The 11,651-nt window shown below is 48.8% G+C and overlaps 1 protein-coding gene across 2 annotated transcripts in view; it reads right to left on the reverse strand.

Moving 5' to 3' along the window:
• The window catches only part of FOXRED2 (FAD dependent oxidoreductase domain containing 2), a 45,638-nt gene extending 37,515 nt beyond the window's left edge, over window positions 1–8,123 (reverse strand). Inside the window, exons 1-4 of one of the 2 annotated variants that reach the window (XM_058308749.2) lie at window positions 6,851–8,082; window positions 3,097–3,348; window positions 1,761–2,024; window positions 333–499 (exon numbers count right to left, since the gene is read on the reverse strand). In XM_058308749.2, coding sequence (XP_058164732.1) covers window positions 333–499; window positions 1,761–2,024; window positions 3,097–3,348; window positions 6,851–7,434 — 1,267 coding nt within the window. In that variant the 5' untranslated portion in view covers window positions 7,435–8,082. Of the gene's footprint in view, window positions 1–332; window positions 500–1,760; window positions 2,025–3,096; window positions 3,349–6,850 lie in introns of both variants that reach the window. The other variant, XM_004456390.5, reaches the window with a different exon arrangement.
• Window positions 8,124–11,651: the final 3,528 nt, after the last annotated feature.

Genomic DNA, 11,651 nt, shown 5'->3' on the forward strand with positions numbered 1-11,651 from the left:
AGTTTTGTAGAACTGATATGATCCAATTACAATTTTGTAATGAAATTCGATGGCACTAAAAGAGTCTGTGTGCCTGACGCTTTACGAGCTGCAGAGTGCTCAGCTACACCTTAGGTAGTTCTCCCAAGAGCGAACAAGGGAGCGTTCACCTGGTTTGCATCTCTGACATCTGGGGTGGACACTGGAGGCTTAGAGAGGTTACGGGGCTTCAGCTCTATGACCACCCAGGTGGGGCAGGAGCCCACGATCGCATTCTTCAAGCTCGGCATTCTCGCCAACACGTGGTGCTTAGGCGCTAGGTAAGGGCGTAAGCAGAGAACGGCTGGGCTCACCTGTGTATCGGAACCCGTGGATGAAGCCCCCAGCAGACTTCCGGTAGTCCACGGAGTGGCTGGCGGTTCCCAAGATGAAGAGGCCCCGGCTTCCTTTGGACTCATAGCTGGCTTTGATCAATGGGTACTTCTTGCTGAACACACCCCCGGAGGAGAGTCTGAGGGAACTGTGAAAGGAAAGGAGTGTGAAAAAGAAGTGCCAAGCCTGGGGCCCCAGGAGGGTATAAGGATCTCCATTTACCAGATGAAGTAACTGAGGCTTAGGTTAAGGACTTGGCAGGTGGTAACAGAGCGAGGATTCAAACTCAGAAGAAAAGTGAGAGAGCAGCTGGATTCTTTGACATGGAGCCTCATCATTCACCACGAGCCTCATTAGGCGCTGCCTCCAAATGCAAGTACAAATCATCATTACAGCAGCTAATACTTCTTTATAAAAAAGATTTATTTTTATTTATTTATTACTGCCCCCCTCCCCGCCGTTGTTTGCGGTCACTGTCTGCTCTCTGCGTCCATTCGCTGTGTGCTGTGTCTGCTCATCTTCTCTTTAGGAAGCACCAGGACCCAAACCTGGGACCTCACATGTGGGAGAGAGGTGCTCAATCGCCTGAGCTCCCTGCTTTGTTGTGTCTCTTACTGTCTTTCTTCTATGTGTCTTTTTGTTGTGTCATCTTGTTGTGACAGCTCGCTGTGCCTGCCCATCATGTCAGCTTGCCTTCTCCAGGAGGCACCAGGAACCGAACCTGGGACCTCCCATGTGGTAAGTGGGAGCTCAATTGCTTGAGCCACATCTGCTTCCCTCACTTTTTTTTTAAGGGGATAGAACCTGGGGCCACATATATGGAAAGCAGGCGCTCAAACCACTGAGCTACAGCCACTTCCCAATACCTTTTTTTTTTTAAGTACAGTTCCATTTGTGTTTTTTTTTTTTAGAACTTCATTTTTCCCCAGTACCTTCTTGAGTATATTGTATATGCCAGGCCTTTTCCTGCATCAATCCTCACATTAACCCTATGAGAAAGAAACAGCCACCCCAATTTTAGAGACAGATATCGGGCTCAGCAAGCTTGAGTAACTTTCCTACACTTACACAGTGGGTAAGAAGAGCATCTCAGGCCCACTGCAGTCTGCTCCCTCTGCCACTAGGCCTTTGAGCAAACCTGGCTCCTTATTCCGTTTGAGCTTGCTTTCCCATCTCCCACGGTGGAGTCACTGCACAGACGAGGACCTGCTGCTGTTGCCACTGCGTGGTTGGAGCAGATGGGCCACCTGGGACCCACTGTGGACAGAAAGCTCACATCTTGGGAGGGAAGGCAGGCAGCTGACTTGTGGGTCAGCCACAAACACCCTGTCACTGGCCTGCTGGACGTTGATTCAGTCCCCCAGGGGGAGGTTGGAAGGGGCGATCTGCCCCCCCCCCTTTGGACTCACCTGTTGAAGATGGAGAAGTCAAAATTCCAGCCCAGGCAGCGGATGACCCGGTCGTAGGCCACGCGCATGGCAAAGTTGTCACTGTCGTCCTGGGGGAGGGGGATGGACTCGGCACTCTGGTTGGTTTCTTCAAGGAAGAACTTCAGGGTGATGTGAAACTTGCCCTCGCGGTCCCTGATGAGGGCCAGATCTGTCAGGTCGGACTCGAGCAGCCCGTCCAGGGACTTCAGCTGGTAGGTGTCCAGAAGGCCATTGTTGATGGCCCTGGGTGCAAGAAGAATGCAAGGAGCCCCGGTAAGGAGAGGTGGGCAGACGAACAGACACTGCCCTGCAGGGCCTTGGGCCCTGCTATCCTGTCTCTGTGCATCCCTGGGTACCAATGGACAGCACTGTGACCAAACTTAGCATCCTTCCAGGGCCCAGAGCCCCGCGGGATCTGCCTCTCCCTTTCCTGCTCAGTCCTCGCTCACCGCACTAACGCTGCTCTCCAATTCTGCAAATCCTCAAGTGCCCCCTTCTCATGTCTGAAGGTCTCTGCCTGGCCCCAGCTCTGCACCCTTGCCTGCGGATCTGCAGACCTCAGCCTCAGGGTCACTCCCCCAGGGAAGCTTTCCCGCCATGCCACCCTCTGCACATACTTTTAGGTTTTGCCCTTTATGCAACCCAATCACATCTTGCACTTCTCTTTTATAGTTCTTATCCTACTTGAAGCTATTTAATTCCTGGTTTAATATTTGTGACTGATGACTAATTTTTTTTTTTTATGAAGGGTATTTATTTGGGGTAGGAGCTTACAGACACCAGGCCAGAAAGTGTAGGTTATCCCTCACGAAAGTCTATTTTCATGAGTTGGCACAAGATGGCTGCGAACGGCGAGGGTTCAGGCTTCCTGGGTTCCAGGGTCTTGTTTCTCTCTGGGCTCAGGGTTCCTCTCTTCCTAGGGACTGATGACTAATTAATCAAGTGAGTGAGAGTCCTGAAAACCTACTAGCCAAGAGAAACTTTCTTGGCCTTCATCCCTCCCTCCCTCCCTCCCTCCGTCCTCTTTTCCTCCCTCCCTTCATAGCTTCTTATTCTTCAATGTTTCATGAGCCCCTTCCTTGCGCCTAACCGAGTGCTGGGCATTCCAAGGTGAATAAAGGCAAATAAGACACAGCCTTTGTCCCCAGGGGCCCCCACCTTGCAGAGGGAGGCAGACAAGTACAGAAAGAAGTCTGGAAGGGAGACTCAGAGGAAGGAGTGGGGGGTCCAGCCGGGGTCAGGAGAGGCTTGGCGAGGAGGTGCTTGCACATTTTGGGCTGATAGGACGGGAGACAAAAGCAGGCTGGTAGCACACCTGAGGTCACCTACGTAGTGGGTGGCCCAGGCCAGCCGGACTCGGGAGCGGCTCAGCATGTGGACGAAGTTGGTGACCCCTAAGATGTTCTCCGCCGTCTCAAAGGCCGAATTCCCGCGGCCCAGGATCAGCACGTTCTGACCCACGAAGTCCTCGGGGTCCACGGACACAGACTCGTAGCCCTCCGCGTACTGGGAGCCAGGGAAGTCGACCAGGTTGGGGACTGACAAGCCAGTGGCTACTAGAAGGACACTGCAGGTGGGGGACAGAGGAAAGGTGACTTAGCCTCTCAGCCACAAGAGTGCTCGGTGAACATCGCTCACCTAGCTTGCCTGCCTCATGCAGACAGCTGGCTCCTGAAAGAAAACAGAACGTTTGTTTGTTCACTTGTTTGTTCATTTGTTCATTTGTCTGTCCATCCATCCATCCACAGATCTATCCCAGGAGGTGAGACTTCGCTTTGCCCTTCTCCAAGCTCACAGTCCAGTGGACTTACTTTCTCTGGACTATATTGCAATTCCACCAAAACAAAGGAATTACTTTTATTCTCTGATGCTGTGAGAAATAAAATAATTCACCAATTTTGCATACAGCAGTCAGGGCAAGTATCACTTTCAGTTATGAAAATGAAGCTCGATGTTCTCCTCCCCTTTCTGACTTCCTGGCAGATTCAGCTATTTGTTGAGCAGTAATTCTGTACTGGGCCTTGTACTAAGTTCCATTTCCTCTCCTTTTATTAGAGAAGTTGTGGGTTTACAGAACAATCATGCCTAAAATACAGGCTCCCTATTATTAAAACTTGCACTGGTGTAGTACATTTGTTACAAATGATGACAGCACGTTTTTATAACCAGTCTCTTAACTAGAGGTTCACTGATTGTGTAGTGCAGTTCCACGGTTAAAAATTTTTAAAATTCTATTACCATATATACAACCTAACATTTCCCCTTTTAGCCGTGTTCAGATATCTTTTTTAGTGTTGTTGCTTTTGTTCACCATGTTGTGCTACCATCACCATCATCCATTACCAAAACACTTCTGTCATTCCTAATAGGAACCCTGTATACTTTAAGAAGTAACTCCCTATTCTCCATCCCCACCCTGTCCCCTGGTAACTCATATTCTAGCTTCTGAATCTATGAGTTTGCTTATTCTAATTGCTGTGTATCAGTGAGTTCATACAATATTTATCCTTTTGTATCTGGCTTATTTCATTCAACATGATGTCTTCAAGGTTCATTATCATTCTACCAGAACTACAGTCCTTTTTATGGTTGAATAATATTCCATTGTGTGTATATACCACATTTTGTTTAGCCAGTCATCAGGTGTCAGACATTTGGGTTGCTCCCATCTTTCGGCAATTATGAATTATGCTGCTATGAAGACTGGTGTGCAAATATCTGTTTGAGTCCCTGCTTTCAATTCTTTTGGGTATATGCTTAGTAGTGGGATTGCGGGCTCATGTGGTAGTTCTGGATCTAACTTTCTGAGGAACCCACTGTCTTCCACAGTGGCTGCACTATTTTACACTGCTACCAGCAATGAATGAGTATTCCTATTTCTCTGCATCCTCTTTAATACTTGTTTTTTTTTTAATTAATATGTACCTTTTTAAAAAAAAATTTATTGAAGTATATCATTCATACATGAAGATACATAATAAGTATATAGTAAAAGCTGTGAACTTACAAAACAAAGATGCATAACATCTTACAGGGCTCCCGTAAATCATCTCACCACAAATACGTTGCACTATTGTGAACCATTTGTAAAAAATTATGAAAGAGAACTGTCAAAATATCACTACTAACTACAGTCCATATCTTACATTTGGTGTATTTTTCCTCTGACCCACCTCTGTTTTTTTTTAATAGCAGGTATTCTAGGGGCTGTGAAATGGTATCTTATTGTGATTTTGATTTGTATTTCCCTGGTGGCTAATGATGTTGAGTATCTTTTCATGTGCTTTCTGGCCACGTATATATACATTTTTTGAGAGATGTCTGTTCAAGTCTTTTGTCCATTTTTCATTTGGGTTGATTGTCTTTTTGCTGTTAAGTTGAAGGGATTGCTTTATATATTCTGCATATTAAACCCTTACCAGATACGTGGTTTCCAAATATTTTCTCCCCGTTGTGCAGGATATTGTTTTACTTTCATGATAAAGTTCTTTGAGGCACAAAAGTTTTAAATTTGATTAGATCCCATTCATCTATTTTTCCTTTGTTGCTTGTGCTGTGGGTGCAAAGTCTAAGAAAACACTGCCTAACACAAGGTCCTGAAGAAGCTTCCCTGTTTTCTTCTAGGAGTTTGATAGTTCTGGCTCTTACGTTTAGGTTTTTGATCCATGCACTAAATGCCTTTGCTGTATCATCTTACTTCATCCTCAGAGCCACCCTGAATTAGTGTTATCTGGCCTGTTTTATAGACGAGGGTCCATGGGCTCGAAGATCCCAAGAGCAGCAGAACCAGAATCTGAACACACATCTGCCTGATTCAAAGTCCTGCTCTGTCTTTTAAAACCAGATTAAAACTGGATGGGGGCAGCTGGAGAACTGGATCCTGCTGGCCTGAGAAGAATGGCTTGACCATAGAGTGGTCTACAAAATGGAACTGTATGGCTTTTAGGGGGGCTTGCTTTCTGACCCTCACCTAGGCTGCTCCTACCCGTGACTCCTCCACACTCCAGCACAGCTGCCTGAAACACAGGACACCAGTCAGCACAGCTCTTCTTCCCAGGGCCGAAGCAGGCACGGAGGAAGGCTGGGCCTCTGGGAAAAGGCCTGAGACCATGAGCTTGGACTGAGCCCCTGCCTGGAGCCAGGAACTCGGCTAGCTGCCAGGAAGGGAGAGGCATTCTGGTGCACTGGGAAAGACACAGGCTTTGAGTGGAGAAAATATGAGATGAAATTGCAGCTCTCCCACTTTTTTAAAAATTTTTTATTCATTTTTTAAAAAAATATTACATTCAAAAAATATGAAGTCCCATTCAACCCCACCGCCCCCACCCCCCCACTCCCCCCACAGCAACACTCTCTCCCGTCATCATGACACATCCATTGCACCTGGTAAGTACATCTCTCTCTCCCACTTCTTAGCGGGTGACATAGTACAAGTGACTCGGCTTCTCTGAGCCTCATCAGCTCTTCACTTGTGAAATGGGATAAGGAAACCTCCCCCTCTTCCATGTGAAGATTAAAAAGTGTGGCAAAGTACTTAACTTGGAGTTTGGGGTTGTCTCCACAACATTAAACTCTCCCCCAGCCCAAAGAAAGCTAAAATGGGATGCTGGCAGCGCTACCTCTTGGGCCTCCCACCCTGGTTCAGTTCTGAAATTCCAGAGCCTGCCTAATGCTTGGCGCACATTTTCCTCAGCATTTCCCACGACACATTTTGGGGAATATACCGGTTCCAGGAGTGTCTCTACAAAAAGGGCTTTGTGGCCACACACGCTTAGACAATGCTGAATGCTTTACCCAACGCTGACTCATCACAGGGAAGACGAAGGTAGTAAGGAATGTGGCTTATCCTGGAGGATCTGTATTTCCCAAACATCCTTGACCACAAAACCTTTTTTAGGACACGCTGGGAAAGGATGGCTGAACTGAACCTCCCTGCCCTGAATTTCGGTTGTAGCAAGGAGTGGCGGAAATGCCCCCTTTTTGACCCCACCCTCGTACCTGCCAACCAAGGGGGCCGAGCTTCTGGGGAAGGCCTGGCTTCTGCTTTGCTCTGGGACGCGGGTCCTTACCTGCACCGATATGCCTGACCGTCGTGGTCTGTCAGGATGAAGTAATGGCCATTCCAGGCCTGCCGATCCTTGGTCAGGGTGACGTGGGCGATGGTCGTGTTGTACAGCACCCGGAGCCCCAGCCGGCCCGCGAAGTCGCCCAGGTAGCGCACCATGTCGCCGGCGTCAGGGAAGTAGGCGCGGGAGTAATGTCGGAAGAGCAGCCGGGCGTCGTGGCTGAGCAGGGAGTTCCAGTCGTGGCGGAGGTTGAACTCGGCGTTGGCCTTGCCCGTGTACCGCTTGTTGATGCTGATGAGCTTGCGGTGCCGCGGGAAGCGCGCGAAGAAGCTGCCCGGGCGCGCCGCGCGCTCGAACACCGCGTAGTCCCTCCCGGCCCGCTGCAGGAAGTAGGCCATCTGCAGGCCGGCGGGGCCCGCGCCCACCACGCAGTAGTCCCGGGACGGGGGTGCGGGGGCCTTGGCGGGGCGCAGGAAGAGGGCCGGGTGCAGGGCGAGGGTCAGGAGCAGCCCCGGGGGGCCCCAGAGCAGGGCCGCGGCGGAGAGGCCCATCGAGCCGCAGACCAGAGGGGTGAGGCCTCGGATCATGGGGGGACCTCTCTCCCTTTCTCAGCGAGGAAGAGGCCCAGGAAGAGGCAGCCTCGCCGGAGGTCAAGCACTGATGTGGGGCCAGAACTCCTGGCTCTCTGGGCAAATGTGCCCCAACTCCATCTTTTTAAGCGCGGATCCGGGGCTCCCCGCCAAGGGTCCTAAACCCCTCCAGCTCCGTCTCCTTCAGGGCCTCCTATACCAGGGGCATCAGCCACCTTCCAATTGCCATGGTAACCCCCAGGGTGCTTGGATCCTGGGGAAGAGAAGGGTGTACCCCCAGTATTTCCATAATTTGAGGGGTGTCCAACACCTTCTTGGGGCTGTCCCCAGGCTAGAATAGAGCCTTACGAAAGCAATTCCTTGGCCACGCCCCACTGCTCAGCTAGAAGGAGGGGCCTGCACGGGCCCCGCCCCCTGCCAGGTTCTGGGCGCCCCTCCCTCTTCGGCCACGTGACAGAGCTGTCCGGCACACCTGCCGCCGCGCTGCGCGAGGCCGCCCTCCTGCCCGCGCGCGCTCTCCCGGAGCGGCGGCCGGCGCTTGCGCTGTGCCTACTCCCGCGGCTTCCGCCTCCCCTGCCCGCGGCTCCACTGCTCTGCAGAGAGTTCGGAGCTCCCAGCCGCTCCAGAGGCAGTCCGCAGTTGACTGAGGTGGGGCTGCGCTGGGCTCGCCTGCGCGCCGTGGCGGCGGACCCGCCCCTCCCGCTTCGGCCAATGGCGGGGGGCGAGGTCACGTGCGTGGCGCGCGGCACGCCGGGAGGGACGGTCTGGAGGTCCTGGGCTCTAGGCTCCCACGAGAGAGATGCGCACGTGTTAAGAACGCTTATATATGGGGGTGGCAGAGTGCGGCGTGGAGATAGAGCGCACATGGGGATGTTGGAGGGGCTAAAAGGCAAATCTGGGATGGGTCACGGGACTCTTGCTTTTAAACTATGCTTCTCCACTTGTGAGGGATTCAGTTGATGAGTGTTGGAGATAATCCCAGTTTTACAGAAACTTTGGGTGAAGAGCCACAGAGAAGACCGTTGTTTGGTGCAATAAATCAGCTTATTTTTTTGCTAATTAACATACACGACTCATTTGATCTTCCATCAACCAGGAGAATTGGGCAAAGAATTCTGTGTCCAACACTGAACAGCAGATTGGCCATACCAGAGGATTAGGGAAGTAATTTATTTAAGATCACCCAGTTAAGAAATGGAGCCTGGAATTAATCCTTTTTATTTACTTCAACTGATGAGCTCTTGCCAAAAAGATTTTTATTCATTCACAGATCATGTTTTAGGTGCTTGGTAATGTCATCAAAGTAGTCAATGGTAGGCCAGTATAAAGACACTTAAATATAAATCCACTGCTAGTGCACAGCAAGTATGGTGGAAAGTTAGAGGCCAGAGGATGGGAGCAGGGAGATTGTGTTAACTGGGTGAATAAGGCTGGTTTTCCAAGAGGTGGAAGGTGGCCCCCCTGTGAGATTTACATGGGCAGAATAAAGTGCATTTATATATGGAACCTTCAAAGAATATGGAAAGAATTAAAATTTCCAGTTTTACCTGTCTGGTTCATGTTATTAAAGCCTTCCCACATATTTTAGGCCTAAGTATTCTAGTAGGGAAAGCCATATATCTTTTTTTCCAAAGTCTGTATGAATATCAGAGAGGTCAAGAAAGCAGCTGTGATCAGTGTCTTCCCCAGTACCTGGAATACAAGGAGGTGTGGCACAGTTAACTTCCCAACTCTTATATTGCCCTTTTTCTCAATTATAAACTGCAGGCTACATTCAACTGGCAAATGCCTGAGAGTCAGGAAATCCTAAAATCAGTGAAACTATCTGACCTTTCCCGCCTTGCAAACATCTGCTTCTTTGATAGTAATCAAAGCATTCTGTAGAAGTCACATGTATCCCTGTGTGCCTTGATAAAACATTTAAAACTATGTACCTTTAATATTGAGCAACCATTATTAAAAAAGACCCACCAAGTTCTTCGGTAGATTATCAGTAGGCATGGGTGATGGAGCTTGGAAAATGCCATCTCTCCTGCTGCTGAGGATGAGAACCCCACAAAAGACCCCTAAATAAATGCTCATGACTCGCCAAGCTGGACTTGTCCATGCTGTTCTTTGGTCCGACATATCCCTCAGTTCGGCAGGAAGCTGTTTTACACAGCTACTTGATATCCTCAGGACAGAAGGCCTTGGGTAAGGGCAGAATAAGCACTGGAACCAGACAGGCTGAGGCAAAATACCTCACTAAATAGAATTTCTCATCTGTAAGATAGGCGAGTGTACTTAGTAGTTGTGAAGATATGAGAGAGTGGGTACTAGCAAGTAATTAAGCATCTAAGTAATTGCTGCCGTCATTTGGTGAGTAGTGGAGAATTAGACAGTACTGGTAAGGTCCTTTAGACTAGGTTGAGCCTGGATTATAGGTGCAGGATGCTATTGGTTTTTGAATACAGGACTGTTTTCAGCAGTCAACTTGGTGGGCCCATGTGGGATGGATAAAAGGGATAAAACAGGTGAAGGCTCTGAACCTGATGAAAAATGTTGTTAGAGGAAAGCCTGAAACTAGCTTGTACCTGCCCATTTATTCCAATTAATCCAGCTAGATTGAAATATGGGTTTGCAGGAGGCAGCTTGGTGAAGACTGAAACCCTGCAGTACTTGCCATACCCAAGTTTTGTTTTGTAACATTCCATCTACATGGAAAATTCATGAAGCACTTTAATGCTTAAGGAGTCCAGCTCCTGGCCACGATCTGATGTGTCTTTTTCAGGCCTGACCAATGGCAGTTACAAAGGCTTTACCTGACAGGCCTCATGTGGAAAAGCTGCCCTCCCCACACCAGACTCATGCTGTTGGTGTGCTGGTCTCTGAAGGGAGTTGCAGTCAAGACTCAGGCCTCTGTAGCCAGTCTTACCCATATCTGCCTTCCTAATCTAAGACCTTCCCCTGAAACCTCTAGATTTCCTTCTGTGAGGGGGCAGTGGAAGGGGAGACAAACTGCAGTAGCCTTTTGTTCTGGGCACCCTTGGCAGTGACTCGACCTCATGCATGGTCCTTCTGACCCTCATTCCATGGGGGAAAATGGAACAGGGGGAGCTGATGCTTTTTCTCTAGGATAGCCTCTTGCTTATAGAATAGCAGGATGTGACTAAGGCTTCAGTTACTTCCATTTTGGCTTATTTCAACCAGCTATGTATGACACCTGGCTTAGCTCAGCTCCTGACAACACTCTACTTTGCCAATTACAGGCATATCTCATTTATTGTGCTTCATGGATACCTGAAGGTCTGTGGCAATCCTGTATCAAGCAAGTCTATCTGCCATTTTTTTCAACAGCATGCACTCATTTTATGTCTCTGCCACATTTTAATGTAAGGTTTGTACATTGTTTTTTAAGACATAATGCTATTTAGCACACTTAATTAGACAGTCTAGTGTAAATGTAACTTTTATATGCATTGGGAAACCAAAAAATTCATGTGACTTGCTTTGTGATGGTCTAGAATTGAACCTGTGGTGTCTCTGAGGTATGCTTGCACTTTTTTTTTTTGTCTTTTTTATTTTTTAAAAGATAAATAGATCACACAAAATGTTACATTAAAAAACATAAGAGACATAAAAGGTTCCCATATACCCCCCCCCCCACATGCCTGTACTTGTCCAATCAACTTTTGCTTGCTTTCTGGGCTCATTTATTTTGATTAACATTGTAACCTTGGGAAGTTAATGTAGCTCAGTGGTTGAGTGCCAGCCTCCCACATAGAGGTCCCAGGTTCAATCCCTGGCCCCCAGTACCTTAAAAAAAAAAACCAAACTGAGGGAAGCAGACTTGACCCAGTGGTTAGGGCGTCCGTCTACCACATGGGAGGTCCACAGTTCAAACCCTGGGCCTCCTTGGCCCGTGTGGAGCTGGCTCATGTGCAGTGCTGATGCACGCAAGGAGTGCCATGCCATGCACGAGTGTTCCCCGCACAGGGGAGCTGCACATGCAAGGAATGTGCTCCATAAGGAGAGCTGCCCAGCGTGAAAGAAAGTGCAGCCTGCCCAAGAATGGCGCCACACACACACAGCTGACACAACAAGATGACGCAACCAAAAGAAACACATTCCCGTGCCGCTGACAACAGAAATGGACAAAGACGACGCAGCAAATAGACAGAATAGACAATTGGGGCAGGGAAGGGAAGAGAAATAAATAAATAAATAAATCTTAA

The sequence above is a fragment of the Dasypus novemcinctus genome, chromosome 12 (assembly GCF_030445035.2).
Source record: "Dasypus novemcinctus isolate mDasNov1 chromosome 12, mDasNov1.1.hap2, whole genome shotgun sequence".
Classification (NCBI taxonomy): domain Eukaryota; kingdom Metazoa; phylum Chordata; class Mammalia; order Cingulata; family Dasypodidae; genus Dasypus; species Dasypus novemcinctus.